This window comes from Crocodylus porosus, unplaced genomic scaffold, assembly GCF_001723895.1.
Source record: "Crocodylus porosus isolate Cpor-Errol unplaced genomic scaffold, CroPor_comp1, whole genome shotgun sequence".
Classification (NCBI taxonomy): Eukaryota; Metazoa; Chordata; order Crocodylia; family Crocodylidae; genus Crocodylus; species Crocodylus porosus.
The window spans coordinates 21,964,584-21,981,831 of NW_017728916.1; the positions used below are offsets into that span (position 1 = coordinate 21,964,584).

The 17,248-nt window shown below is 43.1% G+C and overlaps 1 protein-coding gene across 1 annotated transcript in view; it reads left to right on the forward strand.

Annotated features, from left to right (window-relative positions):
* The window catches only part of CHM (CHM, Rab escort protein 1), a 146,406-nt gene that overhangs the window by 55,450 nt on the left and 73,708 nt on the right, over positions 1–17,248 (forward strand). The window contains exons 5-7 of the mRNA XM_019536476.1: positions 10,340–10,724; positions 15,358–15,474; positions 16,067–16,187. Of these exons, the coding sequence (XP_019392021.1) occupies positions 10,340–10,724; positions 15,358–15,474; positions 16,067–16,187 (623 nt within the window). The remainder of the gene's footprint in view (positions 1–10,339; positions 10,725–15,357; positions 15,475–16,066; positions 16,188–17,248) is intronic.

The window sequence follows — 17,248 nt, forward strand, 5'->3', positions numbered from 1 at the left end:
CGGACTAGATGATCTGCTCAGGTCCCTTCCGACCCTACAAACTATGAAACTATGAAACTATATGGGCCTGGAGCTCAGTCACTTGGGACTCCAGGGACCTCACTTAGGAGTATACACCACAGGTGGGGGTGACCTTGCTCCCATTCCCAGTTGCTGGCAGCCCGTGCCAGGGCCTCCATCTGGGTAGAGGCTGTAACCATGGGTTTTGTCTGGGTGTTGGCCTCAGTGGTGCAAGGGAAGGGAGCGCCCGTTGGGGCCAAGGCGGGGAGCGTGAGGTACAATGCATCCCCACTGTTGTATGGTAATAGGCTATGCTACTGCCCACGAACTGGCCTGCAAACTGCTGTGGGCTTCTAGTCTTCTCTCCCTCCTCTTCTTGCCTCCAGCAACTGCCTGCAAACTACTTCCCCTGTTTGCAGTCCCTGTTCACAGGCTACCTGATCACTGGCTCCCTGGTCACTTGGGGAGTCTCCTTTTATACCCTTCTGGGCCTGGGCTGACTCAGCCCCTTTGTTAGGGCTTCTGTCAGGCCCAGGCAGCAATCCCACAACAATCAACAATCACACAGTAGTCAACAATCACTCCCAAGTTTTTAGAGCACACACCCCAGCACACAAAGCCCACCAAACACACACTCAGCAAAACCAAAGGCATAAGCAGCTGGATCACTTACCTTTCCTAGGCAGGATCTGGTGCCTTGCTTCTCGCCTTCTGCTCTCCTCCTTCCTCCTCTTGCTTCCAGCAACTGCCTACAAACTGCTTCCCCTGTTAATGTTATCTAATTCATCTTCATTAAAATAAAAATTATACATATTGTAACATCAGCTTCAAAACCACAGTCATTTTAACTCTGTCCCTATGAATATTGTTTAGTCTCATATATGTTATTATTTTTCATCTATCTGTTCCCATATAATTGTGTATATAATCTTGATAGACCATACCAGGGGTTGTCAACTGGGGGGTACACATACCCCTGGGGGTACTTGGAAAAGGGCTAGGTAGTATGCGCAGGAGGGGACAGAGCACCACCACCCCGCACTGCTGCCTCCCAGGAGCAGGGTTGGGTGGGAGGTGAGGGTAGTTGTTCCCCTCTGTGGGCCTCACAGGTGCTGCCAGCTGGCTGCACGCTGGGGGTGGGGGAGCCTCGCATATGGTGGCTGCCACTGCCATCCAGTACCCTGTGCCACCGCGTGAAAGCCCCCTTGCTCCTCATCTGGCCGCCAGCATCCCCTAACCCCCACTCTGCCAGAAGTGCACCCAGAAGAGGTACACTCCTTAAAAAACGTTGAAAATCCCTGGACCATACAATAAACATGAGCCACTAATGCAATGCCTTAGCCAGCAAAGCAAACCAAACACTGGCATACATCTACTGATGCATCTCAAACAAGACTAAAGATGTCATCCTCCTGCTTTACTCAGCCTTCGTGAGACTGCAGCTGGAGTACTGCATCCAGTTCTGGGTACCACACTTCAGGAAGGTTATGGAGAAGCTTGAGGGCATCCAAAGGATGGCTATGTGTATGGTTAGAGATATGCAGAGCAGGCCATACAACGAGAGGTTTAGAGACATGGGTCTGTTCAGCTTGGAGAAGAGAAGGATCAGAGGGGACTTGGTGGCAGCCTGTCAATATATAAAGGACTCATATCAGGGACTGGGAGAACATCTGTTCTCCAAGGTTTCCCAGGGGAAGACTAGGACTAGCAGTCATAGATTGCTAGAAGATTGCTTTAGATTAGACATAAGGAAAAACTTCTTTACAACTTGAGTGTCCCTGGTCTGGAATAGACTTCCACCAAAAGTGGTACAAACACCTACTCTGGATATTTTCAAAAAATGCCTGGACGCTCACCTTTCTGGCATCATCTGACCCCAGCAGTCATTCCTACCCAAGCGGAGCGGGGCTGGACCTGATGATCTCGAGAGGTCCCTTTCTTCCCTTAACAACTATGAATCTATGAATAATGTTTGGGAGAGTTGGTTTTAAACAATGCCCTTAGATGAAGAGATCACAAGTTAATTCAATATAATTAGAAAGATAAAAACGTGTTGGTAATTAAATTTTTTATTAAAAAACTGGCTTGCAAAGTTAACAGGAGAAAAGAAATAAATAACTGTGAAAGTGGCTTAGGATATCTAAACAAAAGGTTCTAAACTTATCAGGAATTTGCATCCCAAGCAGAAGTGAAATTGAGTTGAACTTTGAAAAAGAAATGTAGAAGTGGAAAGGCAGAAAGGAGGGCACGGTGGCAGTGTAGACTGATTTGTTCAGAGATGCATAAGTTTTCATTAGACATCAGCCTACTTTGTCAGATGCTAAGAAAAACAGAAAAGAATTAGGCCAGGTCACAGAGCAAAGATAATTTAGGTATGGCTCCAAACTAAATGAATGCTTCACTTTGTTTTTTAAGACAGTTGACAATGAAGAACACAGAAACTGGTAGGATGGCCAATAGGAATGTGTTTATAGGAAATGGCAAGTACCGCATCCAGAGTGGAAGTAAAACTGTGTTCAATGAGCTCGTATTAAGAGAATTCAGGTCTCTAAACAAAAATAATTTCTATCTCAGAGTACTGAAAAAGCTGACACATAAAACTGTAAATGCAGTAGCAAGATATTTTAATTAATTTGATAAATTATTTATTTTGGTGATAGCAGTGACACTGTCACCATCTCAGTGGCAGAATAATAGGCAGTAGTACCTGTATTGAAAACTTGATTTATTATGGAGATTCCTGCATTCCTGTGGTCCCATCTTTACAGTTGTATAAAAACCCTACTTCCAGAACTGACAGAATTGCTTGCATTTTGGTCCAGAGCTCAATATTAACTGTTGCTCTATTATATAATTTTGGTGGAAGGTTCTGTAATTGGGTTGTAGAGAAGGGGCAAATGCTTGTGCAGCAAATTTAAACAAAAAATGATAGTGAAAACGCTACACTGATTATTTATTTATTTATTTATTCATTTATTTATTTTTGGATTGCTGGAAGTAGTGCTGGTAGAGAGTGTTAAGTGTAGAGTAGGGCTTTCCAACTCATGGCTTGCATGTTACTACTCTCTGGCCTGTGCCCAGCTATCACTTCATCATTATTTCCCAGCTCCCTCTCCCTTCTTGGGCTTTTAATGCCTGCTGCTTTTCCCATGGAGTGGGGCAGTGCAGCACGGCATGGTTTGGGGAGCTTAGGGTGAGCCTGAGACCTTGTACAGGGTGTGGTAGAAGGAGATGCACCCACAGGGACATGCAACGCAGCAGTGGGGAGGGATGCAGGCTTTCAGTGCAGTGGTGAAAAGGAATGTAAGTGCATGGTGCAGCAGTGGGATGAGGGACATGGGTGCATAGTATAGCAGGAGAGGGGTGTCCATGTGGTGTGCAACCTGAGAACCTGTTACTTGTCCTGGTGTGACCTGCTGGGCATGTGACCCCCATTGGTGCAGCATGCAGTTGGACAGTTCTGGTGTAGTGAGTGCAGGTGAGTTAGTTACATTTATATGATGCTGAATTCCGAGATTCTGCAATGTATTTACTTGGCTATTGGTACTTTTAGAGTGATGATGTAGTGATGGTGGTTGAGGAATTATGCAAGAGGTAAGGATTTCTTAGGGTAATATCTTATATTGGACTAACTACCTAGTTGGAGTAGAGTTGGACAAACTTCTGAATGTAAGACAATCTTCTTTGCATCTGAGGAGTAAAAGCCTGGACATTCTAATAAAAAAAACCCAGATGGAAGACAGGAGAGAGAAATTCCCAGGGGTAGCAGACAAACAATTAGCAGTAGAAAAGAAGCTGATTACTGGGAGATGAAGGCCTGTCAAAAGGGAGTAGGGTCAGTCTCACCTTTCATGTGTTGAAAGAATTCAGAGATCAGATAGGTTTTATAACGTGCCATGAAACCAGTATCAGTGTTAAGCCCTTGGTTCTTAGTGTCCAGTCAGCTTATGAAGTTTTGTTCCCAAGTTAATATTTTAAAAGTGTTAGATAAAGGATAGATTTACACACGAGACTAGTGAGGTCAAAGAGGGGGTACTTGTTCTGATAAATGTACTTCAATGGTGTTTGTATGTCTCTGTCTTTTATATTTTTCTGTGAGAGTTCATTCTGTTGTTTAGTTGCTGTTTGGTTTCACTCATGTAGTTGCCATGAGGGCATTTGGTGCATAGGATCAGATATATCACATTTTGGGGAAGGCATGTGTAGGATCCATGAATTCTGATGGTTGTAGGGCGGGGTGTTGTTTGTATTAGCAATGGAGATACATTGTCAAGAATTTCTTGTTAACACAAGGCTATTAAGTCTGTTTGGCAGTGGGAAGTTTGCTTCTGATGATTAGATAGTCAAGTTTAGCTCTTTAGGTTTGGGATTTTCCAGTGTAAGTCCTGGGTTTTGTTATCTTCCATGTTATGGTAGTGTTAGGGTGATGCAGCTGTCCATGGTGTACTAGGAATTATACTAGAGGCCGGGATTTCTTAAGGTGATATCTATTGTTGGACAAATTACATAGCTGTGATTAGGGTAAACAAGCTTTTGATCGCATGTTTATTTGTTTTTTTTACTGTGCTATGCTGGTTTTTACTACTCAGACTTAATGAAGAAGGACTTGCATCCAAAAACTTGTCTAAGTATCCTAACTATGCAAGTAGTCCAATAAAAGATATGACCCTAAGAAATCCTTATGCTTCTGCTTGGTTAGCATTACTTTGGGTGGGTTTACTTGATGGGGGAAATTTTGATAGTGCAAAGGAGTGCCATCCCAAGACCAACAAAAGTATATCTTTCCAGAAAAGTGGAGAATGTGTTTTGTGTGTGGATAAGCTGATTTATGCTGTGCCCTTCTGGCTAACCAATGGCACTCTTCAAATATACAAAATGGGAGAGTGAGAACAATCTGGAGAGTTTTCTTCTGCTGGTCCAGACAGTCTCCTACCCCTGAGACTGCAGAGAAGAGAAGTAGGTCTTTTGGTAAGTCTGCAGAATGCTTCTTAGCTGTTATGGGAAATTTACCTATATTGATAGTTACTGCTATTTGATACTGTACCTTTATAGGTCACCTTTAAAATCACAGTTCATTAGGTTTCACCTTAGAAGAGATTGTTTGTTCAGTGCATTAATGGCTTGTGGTATAAAGATAAAAAGATAATACAAAAGTATTGCCAAACTCCTTTAACTTATAATGACATTGATTTCATTCATCTTTGTTGGTAACATAAACTAAAATTCTAAGTTCAAAAGTATTAGTTGCTGAGGTAGACAATATTGAAGTTCAAGCTAAAAAAGATAGATGAGATTAAATGTGCAGTTTTGCTTTACAAGGAGAATTTTAAAGAATGTTGTCATTAGAAAAAGGAGGCCAACTACACAGAATACTTACCTGTGGTGACTGCCCTCTAACTTTATTGCCATTATGATTCTCATGTTAGCGATTAACCAGAATTGCACAAGGCATGCTTTCATTATATTGTACTAAAGGTTACAGACAATGCCAGTAAAGATGAAAACACATATAGTTAATTTCCTGCTTTCTAAAATAAAACTTAGATTATACGTATGTTTGTGTTAAGTTAATTTGGGAACTGTAATCCCTCAGAGGGGGGAGAAGGGAAGGGGGGAGTATTTGGTAGTTAAGGAAACTGCCTATATTCCATGTGGCTATTACCTGAATGCCTGATTTCCAGGGTTTTCATAAAGTTCCTGTGCTAGAGAAATGTGGGAAGAATTTATGGCTGTTGTGAGGCTTGTCTTGTGTCAGGGACCTTCTTGTCTCTATTCACTCATCCTCTCAGTGAAAGTCTCCTCCTTTTTCTGAGCCTTCTTGAGGATAAGCAAGGAATATAGTAAGTAAAATCATCATTCAGCAAAAGCCAGGCAGCAGGTGAACTAAGCCTAAATTCCAGGGTCCTTTTGTACATGCCACAAAATTGGTCTTTTAAGATGGTTTAAATGCCCTTTTGCACTGCTTTAATGGCAAAATCATGTTTGGCTGTGTATTCTACTTCAGTGGCGTTGCTGTTAGCACCATCCCCGCTGTCTTCTCCTGCCACCAGTACCACCCTCCTACCGCCTTGCTGCTCTGCCCCAGGGGCAAGCCAGCCATTCCCAGGCAGTCCCAGGTGGCAGGAAGGCAGTGGGAGCATTGCAGGGGTGCTGGAGCTTACCTGCCTCTGTTGCAGCGTGGCAGGGCGGGGGAAATGAGCTGCTGACGGGTTGCATAGTCCTTTTGCTGCAGGGGACCCCAGTGCTTTCCTTTGCAGCTGCGGGGCCCCACCAGGCTGCATCTGCCTGCTGGTGCCCAGCCTGTGTAGTCCTGTGGGGTACTGCCACTGTGGAGGGAAGCACCAGCTCTGCACAGCATAGGGGCTCTGTGACCCGGCAGCAGCCCATGCAGGCAGGTTTGACTGAAGGGGGAAAATAAAAAGCACTGAGGAGCCTGATATTTTGTTTCCTTTTTTTCTTTTCTTCCAGAGCCTATGTGGCTCCCTGAGCTGTGTTGGGGGCCCAGTGCTTCCCTCTGTGGCTGCAGTGCCTCCTGGGACCTCCTGGGCCAGGTGCCAGTGGGCAGGTGCAGTGTGGGGGGTGCTGCTGCAGAGGAATGTACCGGCCCCCCCGCAGCTGTGGAGGGAAACACAGGGTCCCTGCACAGCTCAAGGACCTCCCAACCTGCCAGCAGCTTGCCCCCACTCTCGCCCCCCACCACCAGAGAGGCAGGTAAGCTCTAAGGATTGGGCCCCCACTCTTGTGTACATGCCATGGGGGGTTAATTTGGTTTAATTCTCCCTAAATTGAAACGAGTTTTTTAAAATCCATCACTTAAATTTAGGGAGAACTAAACTGAATTAAACCCCCATGGTGTGTACAGGACCTCAGGAACTGATTGCTGGAAATGGACGAAAGAAGAATGAGGCTCTGCCACCATAGATATAAGATAATAAGACTGTGGCTCTTAAACAAAACCAAGGGGTTGGGGGAGGAGGAGGCAGTGGGGAGTATGATTGGAAATGGAGACAAATCATGTTTCGTAAGATGTACAAGTTGTATGCATGACCTCATAATGAACCAGAATGGAATGCCTTGCACCCCTTAAGATTTATAGAATAAACTTGTTCTAAAATTTCTTTGGCTGATGAGGCCACATATATTAAAGTTCTATTCATTAATGAGTTAACATGTGATTGTGTGAGAGAAGCATTTTCTAGAAATAAGTATGTATTATAAATAGTTTATATCAAAGACATTTGAGATGAGCATAAAGCCACATTTGTCTTACTGTGTTCTGTTAGTCTGTGATAATTGGTTACTCATTTAGCATTAATGCCTTATGAATGGGATTCAATAAAAAAGTGTGATCTATGTATGTTTAATTACTATATCCTGCAGTCTGATCCACCCCTTTAGTGAAATTTTAGCATCCAAGCTAAATAGGTAAACTGAAAGTTCTTATAGGCTAAAATTTCAGACCAAATTCCCATACTTCCTGAGGAGATGGTAGACTCTTAGAGACAAAATATCCTTTATCAAATGAAGAACTGAATTTAGTTTTCAGTTATTTTCAGTGGTGTAATGGCTGGGATGTTAAAGCAGCTTTACATATTCATAGATAAAAATAAAACTCTTCAGGTTATCTTTTAATGGATGTTTATTTTTAATATCATGTTGTAATTTAGCCATGTTAGTCTGAAGTTAGGCAGAAAGCAGGGGGTGTCATGTTAAAGGCAGATTTGATCAGAAAAGTATAAGCTTTTTGTAAGCTACAGTCTACTTTCTAAGGTGATATGAATGGTCTCTACTTTAGGTAACTATCTGCAGGGCTGTTTATCAGTTTGACAGCTGTAGGTATTCATGTTTATATTAATCTTAGTGGGTGTGTCTACACATGAGTATTTAAAGCACATTAGCCCAATTTAAGGTACATTAAGGGTGCAGTTCTACACATGCGCGCCATTAATGCACCTTAAAAATGGTGATTTTAGGCTAATTGCACCTAAATTTGATCCCTGCATAAAGCAAGCATCAAATTTAGGCACAATTAGTTAAAGCACACTTATGCATATGTAGATATATTAATAACATGTTAATGCAGGGACTTTAGTTCTGGGTCTGCCCAGTCACTAGGCGGCCAGCCATAATCCAGCCCCAGGGCTCCTGGCGTGACCACCTCTCTTCCTCCAGGGCTGGGCTGCTGTCTGGCAGCCCCTAGCTGCAGGCTATAAAAGCCTTCAGCCATTTTGTGTCCTGGGGCACACAGCACAGAGTGCTACATGCAGAAGCCTACCAGGCCCCCATGTGTCCCTCCTGGACAGGACCCATGCAGCCTTTGCCTGTCCTGTCCCCTTGCTGGAGCTGCTTCTTGGCCACACATGAGATTCGTCCCGGGGCTTCTGGCCCTGCTTTCTACAGCAGCTGGGCCAACACCTGCTCCCTGGAGTTTTGTACCCCCACCTCTGTCTCTTTGAAGGCACTGTGGTAAAGCACCTCTGCCACGTGGCTCACAGTCCCTGCTTGCGCCCCTGTCCAGGATGCTGCTAGCAGCCCTCCAGGGCCAGCATCGCAGGGGCAGACTCACAGGGGCCCAGAGAGCTGGTGTAGGGAGCATTTCCAGCACATTGTCCCCATCAAGCCCCAGCTCTGCCCATGTGTCCACACCTATCCTGAGTGCCTGGATCCCCAGCTGGACCTGGGAGGTGGTGTGCAACCTCGTAGTGCTCTGGGGCAGGGCCAGCATCAAGAGGCCATTCACACGGGGTGGGTGCTCAAACACCCACATTTATGACACCATTTCCAGTGGAATACATGCGTGTAGCCACCCGCGGATGGCACAGCATTGTTGCATGAAGGCCAGGGTCTTGTGGGCACAGTGGGTGGCCGTGACCGAGTTCAATTGTTGATCTGTTTATGTCCAAAAGACCATGCCCTTCATGCAGGAGCTGACCCACATTTTGCAACCCCAGGAGATAGGCTGCATCCCTGCGAGGGTGGCCTGTCTTCTCCTGCACTCCACCATGATGCTTCTGGTGATGTGCCACCAGAAAGAGGAGCACAGGTGTGGTCAGGGCACCACCAGGATCATCATCAGCAGGGTATAGTGGCTCAGGCAGCCCTCTGCCTGCACAAACAGCTGGCTCATCATGCACTGCCTGGGGCACATGCAGCAGGGGCATGCTCAGGGCACAGTAGCAGTCCAGGGGGGACCAAACCTGGAGCACCTCCCTGGAAAGGCCCCCAGTGGGGAGAGCAGGGGTAGGACCAGCCTCTCACCCCAGTTGTCTGGGAGCCCCACGTGCCCTGAGCCCAGGTGCCATGGGCTGGGCGGCAGTGTGGCAGAGTGGCTGGCCTGCAGAGAGGAGGGAGGGAGCAGGGTCTGGAGCTGTGCGAGCAGATGCTGCCAGCAACCTGGCCTGTTCTGCCCTGTGAAGGGAGCAGGGGAGGCAGGCAGCTTGCGTCCAGTGGCCACCTGGACCCAGCCCTGCCTGGAGAGCTTAACATGGTCCCTGGGCACCCATGCATGGCCGACCTCTGATCTGTAGCCATGAAGTGTATGAACCCTGGTGCAGAGTATCTAATCTCTGAAATGTTGCAAACTCTCACAAAAGGCTTCTGTCTTTTGCTTCTGCAGGCCCAACATATGCGTTGTGGGGAGAGGCTTCAGGGCCTTGTGGGAGTGCACATCAGGGTTGCCACAACCCACTGGCGAAGCTACCTGGATGTGCCTGCTGTACCAGCCACAGGGCCAGGAGCTGGAGCAGTGAGGCCTGGGAAGTGCAGCTGCGGCAGGATCAGGGCAGGCACGTGCTGCCTGCATCTATGCCATGCTGCTGCTCTGTCAGCCCAGAGGTCACAGTTTATAAGGTGTGCTTTCAAGATGGCTGCCAAGTGCTGGCAGCTGACTCTCCCTTCAGCATGGCTGCCAAATGCTGGCAGCCCTGTATATGGAGGCTGGAGCTCCCCCTGGTGGCCACACGGGCATGTGGCAGGGCTGGAGTGACTAAAAGTCCCAAGTTTCACCATGGGTAGACACCTGCCAAAAAACGCTTAATGCGCATTAGCTTAATATGAATCAAATTTAAGTGTGCTTAAATTCATGTGCGGATACATCCAGTCTTAGTTTTATGCAGAAACGGGGATTTCAAGCCTGTTATTTGATTTGCAGAAATGTAGCCCTGGTGAGTTACAACTTTAGAGTGAAAGCAGCAGGGTACTGTAGCCATTCTAAATAAGACCTTATTTTGATCAGGTAGTTCACTTTAATGCTTTTAATTAAAATGTTTCTGAAGTTCTTCATTTCTTGCACTAGATCAAACTTCAAGTTTTTAAATCTCTGTTTTTGTGTTCTAATCAGTCAGGATTCAGCTGAAGATGTTGAAGAAGCTGGTGCGTTGTCAAAACTGCCTGACTTGGGAGGTTCTGTTACTAATGAGACTGCTCAGCAATCTGAAAAAGGGTGCTTGGCTCTAGATAAACAGTTATTAGGGACCAAGGGCTGTGAAATGTCTCCAGAAACAATTGCAAGTAATGATCTGGAGTGTACACCAGAAGGGGAAGATACAGAGGTTATCTCTGAAAGAGAAAGTTCCTATGATGCAACTTCTGGCCATTCTACTTTGGAAATAGAAAAAACTGACAATGCATCAACAACTGAAGTTTCTAACCTGGAACCAAAGAAAATTACCTACTCCCAAATTGTTAAAGAGGGCAGGCGATTTAATATTGATTTAGTTTCCAAGGTAAGAATTAATTAGCTATCTCTTCATAGAATTGCATTTACTTCAGTGAAAAAAATGAATATACTTAGACATTCAAGGGGTTAACAAGATGGTCGTAACAACATTGTGGGGGCATAAGACATAGGCTCTAAGTAAGTGAGCATGTAATAGTTTCTCTTTACAAAAAGTGTCTTCGGCACTGTAACACAATGTATTTTTACATCTGTTCCTTAATGAAAACAACCAAAAAAGCATAGCTCGCATAGAAGTAAAGCAAATTTCCCTACAACTGAGAGCTTAAGCAACAGTTCTTAAATTTAGTTCTATTCTTCTTAAATACTTCAATAAAAACAGTTTAACAAGGAAACTTCACCTAGGTGCAAACCTTTGTTTTCAAGATACAGAATATTTTTTCAAATCAAATTCACTTAGTGCACTTAAAGAAATATCTAACTACCCTTTCCTGAACTCAAACTCAACCTGAAATCTGATACTATGGGGCTCTTATGTTCCTTCAGTAACAAGCATTAACGAGGGAATTCTTAATTGTCAGCACATTGGCATGCTGGATTATAATAATATGTCTATTTAAATAAAAGTTAAATGCATTTAGTCCCTAATGTAATTATTAAGCTAAATGAAATTGGATGTTGTTGTTACTGTTCTGAATTCTTACTTTGTCCTGTTCTTCAGAGTGGTTTCTTAAAATCTGATTTGCTTACCAAACACTCAGATTTCAAAACAATGTTCTTTGTCCAGTGGGCAGTAACAGACTATGTGTGTGCGTGCGCGCACATGTGTGCTCACCCACACACATGTAATTTAATTTATAGAGGAAATATATATTTTACAAAGGAAATCTGTTGCTGACGTGTGAGCATCTGTACCTACAGTTAGAAGTTCTGTTATAATGCTGATAAGATTTTTTTTTTTTAACTTCAGTGGACCGTGTGAAAGCAAGACTCTTTAAGTCTGGGACGGAATTTTTTCTTTATTGTTCAGTTTGGAAAAATAGTTCTGAAAGCTAGAAAAGAAGTTGTTTTTAATCAATAACCTATTAAATTATCTGAGTTGAAATGACCAGAAGTGTTATTTGCCAAACGTGTCACACTCTGAACTTACATATTTAGACTTTCTTATTCGGCACCATCAGTGATATTTAAGTTTTTATGACAATAAAGTTACAGTAGCCAAAATAGTGAATATTACGTTTCAGTGATACATTTTAGGTCATGTATTCCAGAGCCTAGGGTACACTTTGCAAATCTACAGTATGTGAGACTGATCCTACAGAATGCTAGAGGTCATGATTGGCAGCGTGCACAACCTGTGCATGTATCCATTTTGATTGATGCACTTCAAAAGATAAACTTAGAGACAGCACTCTAACCCTAGAAGCCATTATAAGGTAACTGTAGATAAAAGGGGCAGAATACTAGTTGGGGAGAGAGGCAGACTGGGGAAGTGTCAGCCAAAATTTCCACTAACTTGCAGCAGTTCATTTTTAGCACATGGGCTCTGAAAGGCATGCCCATCCCACCATGGGCAAATGTACACTTACATTTTTACATCAGAGGCTTGGTTTTCAAAATTTGGAAATCTGAAATTGTAACAAATAGGGATTTTGCCTCTCCATTGGTACTTTGTAGATTCCTACATTCCGGCTAGATGACTTTTAGATTAGTAGCACTAGATATAAAACTTTCTTCAGTGCTTTTAATTTAGTAAGCTGTTTTGGATTAGTAATTACATTTATGTCCATCCACCAATGTATAATAAATGTATAGCTTATACAAAGAAAGCAAAAACCAGCTTTACTCATCAGTTCAGTGAAATAATAGTGGAGACTGAAAAAGTTTGAAAAAACTTTGAGGTACTTATAATTAGCAAGTTTAAAAATGTCTGTATTTTGGGAGCTAAGACATTTAAAATTAAATATCTCCCACAAAGGGAAAGATGCAAGTAGAAATTGCTTATATTCAAGAAAAGGAAGTATAAGACATATCTGGGATAGATTTTGAAGTATGGTATTTGAGGAGCAAGATACACGGTTAAAGAAGAAAACACATACTATGAATGGTAGGTCATCCTTTATACTAACTGGCTTAATATCCTTCAAAGTGTTAAAATAGTGAAGTATAAAGACACTGAAAATCCCAGATCTAGGGGGAAAACAATTACAGACGTAAAATAAGGCAAATGAAAAATGCTTCTGTGATGCATTTTCTAATAATAGAGAAGCTTTATTAACAGAGACTTTTCATAAGTTTTGGTCATTAGGGGTGGGCAAAAGGAAGGAAACAAAAGAGACTTTTGCCCATCATATTATGATATACCTCTTCTAAAGGAAGAAAAAAGTAACTTTAATTTATAATGGTTTGAAATGAGCACAAGTAATTCCAGGCAAAGACATTGTTGTAGACATTACATGAGAACATCTGTTACAGAAAACAAATGTAATGCAAAGTTTCTTATTTTTCATAATGGTAGTATGTAAAAGCCTTAACAGAGCTAGGTGGGTGTCACATGCTGTGGTGGGTGTCATAAAGGCAGAATTAAAGTAGTCTTGATGTGTGTGGATCTTCAAAGATGATTGAATCAAAATACGTCCTGTCAGCTAGTTCTGGCCCGCAAGGCTATTCCATCTGTCCCGTGGGGCCCCTCTGTAAACCCTGGCTGCCTCCATGCAGGAAGTGCAGCTTTGGTGGCTAAGCAACACCCCCCACTCCCCCAACCCAGCCTGGCCTGAACCTCCCCAGCCCCAAGCCACGGGACATTAGAGACAGGAAGCTGTTGCTTGGCAGAGCTTGTGCCTGGCCACCCCAAGGCTCTTTCCAGCCCTCCCCGCCCGCAAGCCTGGAAATGCAGGTAAGGGCCCCACTGGGCTGGGGCCAGGGACTCCTTCAGGGGGAAAGGGGTGGGAGTGTGGGGAGCTGCATTCTATGGGGCCAAGCTGGGCTGTTCCCATGCTGCAGGACTGCAGGAGCTGTGCGCTATGGAGCTGGGACAGGCTAGCCCCATATACTGCTACCCTGCGGCCAGAGAAGTGCTATTGAGCCAGGTGGGGCTAGCCTCACATGCTGCCGATGTGCAGCCAGGGTCTTGGGTGGGAGCTATGTGTTATGGGCCTGGTGGGGCCTGTCCCTCATGCTTCCACCACCTACAGCCAGGGATTTGGGCAGGAACACAGGAGCTATGCACTATGGGGCCAGGTGAAGCTGGCCCCACACCCAGCTGCCATGTGTGGCTGGGGACTTGGGCAGGAGAGCTATTGGGCTAGGTGGGGCTGGTGCCACACACTGCCACCACCTGTAGCTAGGGACTGGGGTGGGAGTGCAGGGAGCTGGGCACTGTGGAGCCAGGCAGAGCTGACCCTACTCGCTGCCACCACATGCAGCTCCAGGGACTCTTACGCCCCAGGGCCCACCCACACCCTCCCACAGCCCTCACATACTCCAACCCCCTATCATATTCCCACAGCCCCCGCACAGTCCTACATTCACATCCACCTCCCATACCTGCACTCTGCATGCCCCCACACCCCACTACAGAGTATAAAAGAATAAGACTGTATTTAAGTTATTATGTAATTGCCTCTAGATACACTATGTAAATGCACATAAATTGGACAAAATATTTTTTAAATAAAATTAAAATAAATTACAGTGCATGTTTGATTTTTAAGTTTTTTAGCATATGATTTGTTTTTCTTTTCTGGTTTCAAGGTGGCAACCCCCACCCCTCCCAAAAAGAGTACTTCCGGGGTAAGGGGATGGACTTCCAGTGACAGAGGTCATGACGGGGGCAGGGTTGGGACTTCCAGTCCCAAGATGGCATTCAGGGGGCAGGGCATTTGTCAAGGGCCAGGGCTACCCCTGTGGCCCTTGACAGCTCACCAAAACTCATTGAGCGGCCCTCTAGCTGAAATAATTGCCCACCCCTGACCCAGGTTATGTGCCTGGGTAGTGGAGTAATGTGGTTGTGACAGTGTGGTGGGTGGGAGAAAAGGTCATACTGGGCTTGGTCATATTGATTTTGAACAACTAGCATGCATACATGAGATGTTTGGAGAAGAGTTAATTAATGTAGGGATGATACTTGAAATCATAAGAGGATAAGATGGTCCAGTGATAGGTTATAGGGGGAGAAAAAGAAGTGGCTGATGGTAATGCTCTGAAAGAAATTTTCGGTCCCAGTGACTGGAGAAGATTGCTGTTACTGTGGTGTGCAAAGAAATTTTAATGCATAATACTTCAGTTGAAAGCCAGAAGTGTTCATTGAACTTAAGCTGCAGTTTTGTATGATAGAAACTTGTCCTTGTAGTAAAGAAGCCAGCTTCTCTTCAAGCACTTACACACAAGATGTCTATTTCTCCAGGTGAGCCTTGCCATGCTAATGAAGCTATGTAATTAGTGGGGAGGAGCCTGTTTTCTGTGGGGAAAGGAGGGCTCTCTTGTTAGCTACTTCTTTATCCCTCTCTTCAACACAGTTTTGTTTTATTCTGGGGTCTTTGCATTTCCTTATAAGCTTTAATTTCAAGTGGAACTTCAGAGTTCTTTTGAGAGAGAACCTATAAAACAATATAATTGAAGCGACTTATGTTTTAATGCAAGTATTTGTTTATCCTCAAAAATATTTTTATTTGTTTGTACAGGTGCTTTATTCCCGGGGATTGTTGATTGACCTCCTAATAAAGTCGAATGTTAGCCGATATGCAGAGTTCAAAAATGCAACTAGGATCCTTGTATTTCGAGAAGGAAAGGTGGAACAGGTACTGTAGAAGAATGTGGTATATTAGCTGAATCTATTCCTTTTTTAAATATGAAAAAATATAAACTGATTTTCATAAGACATTTTGCTGCTGTAAGCTGTTATTTTTTCTGGGAAAATGTCTTTATCTGCGTTCTGTTTATGGTAAGGAAATATTACAATTGCACATGCCATAAATTAAACATCAAAGTTTATTCAGCTGAAATAGGAATGTGGAACTGAATAGATCAGTGTCTTAGACAACAATCATGTCCAGCTGTTGACTCGTCAGCTGGATCTTAAAGAGGAGCCAGTTTTATTTCCAGACTTCAGAGCTAGACTTGATATGTCATTAGTTCCTGGTTACAAGGGAAATACCATTAGCCTAATAATGGCAACAGATTTACTTGGTGGAGTTCAAAATTAATTAGCCCTGCATTTGGCAAAGATTCTATTGAAAATGAAAGGAAATAATGGAACAGGAAAATAAATGCAAGCAACTGGAATATTCTCGTGTTTAGAAAGATTTCTAAATAGATAGTATAATAAATACAGCCTCCATCTATCCTGCTCTTCCTTCCATTTGAAAAACTACTAAAATTATTATTTTCCAGGTACCTTGTTCCCGAGCAGATGTCTTCAATAGCAAACAGCTCACTATGATAGAAAAGAGAATGCTAATGAAATTTTTGACATTTTGTTTGGAATATGAACAACACCCTGATGAATACCAAGGTACTGTGTTTCATAGAATAATACACACCCCCTTATTTGTGAGTTCATTTGGTTATCCATACTTATGATAGCTCTCCTGTGTTTTCACCTTATTTATTTTTATGGATTCAGCTTCAGAGTAGGTTTTGACCTTTTCCTGACCTTTTCACTTTAGTGTTACTCTTCTTAAATTCTCACTTATTTAGTTCTCGTGATATTCGTAATTTTTTTTCAAATTTTTTATTGCAATAGGTTTGTCAAAAGTGTATTTTTTATTTGTGTTCTTTTTTTCATTGAGGTTTTTATTTACCTTTTGTGGTATACTTTCTTTTTCTTTTTCTTTGGATAATGTACATGTATTTTTGATCCTGTTGATACTCATTCTCATAAATGACAGTACAGTTAGTCTGAAACACTGAAAATGAGGTTTTTAATGTTACATTTGGAGAGATTTTTCTCTGGAATGTTGGAGAATATTCTTCACAATTAATGAAAGTTTCATATAGTGGAGAAAAAAATATGAACAAATTTGAGCCAAGTTGTGAAAAGAGTCAAAGCAAGCTTGAAAGAAAATTATGAAAATCCTGTTTGGGTTTGAAGACTCATCTGAAGCCATTGAAAGCACCAAAGGATGTAGTAGAGATCATACAGCTTTGCTTTTGGAATGAGACAATATTTTATATAAGGTATTCTGTGCCCACTAAAGCCTATGGCTAAGTTAGAAAAGCTTTAGGAAAAAATGATAATAATGAGCAGAAGTGATTGAGACACTGACATGTATTTTAGAGAATACAGATACTTTCATAGATGACAGGAAAAGTTATTATTTTTTAAATAAGATATATTTGAAGGAATTTGCTACTTTTCACAGGGTTGGGATATTTACATGAATTTAGAGAAGACTTGGTTGAATACGTGTCTTGGGTTGGGTAGCAAAAATGAGAGTGAAAAACTGTAAGCACATGAGAGAGAGAGAACTGGTCAGGATAGATTTGTGGTTTTTAGCCCTTCCATAATTTCTCTGAATTTAGCGGCATCCTCTGTGGATGTAGGTGAAGGCCTCTCCTTTTCTCTGTGTAAGG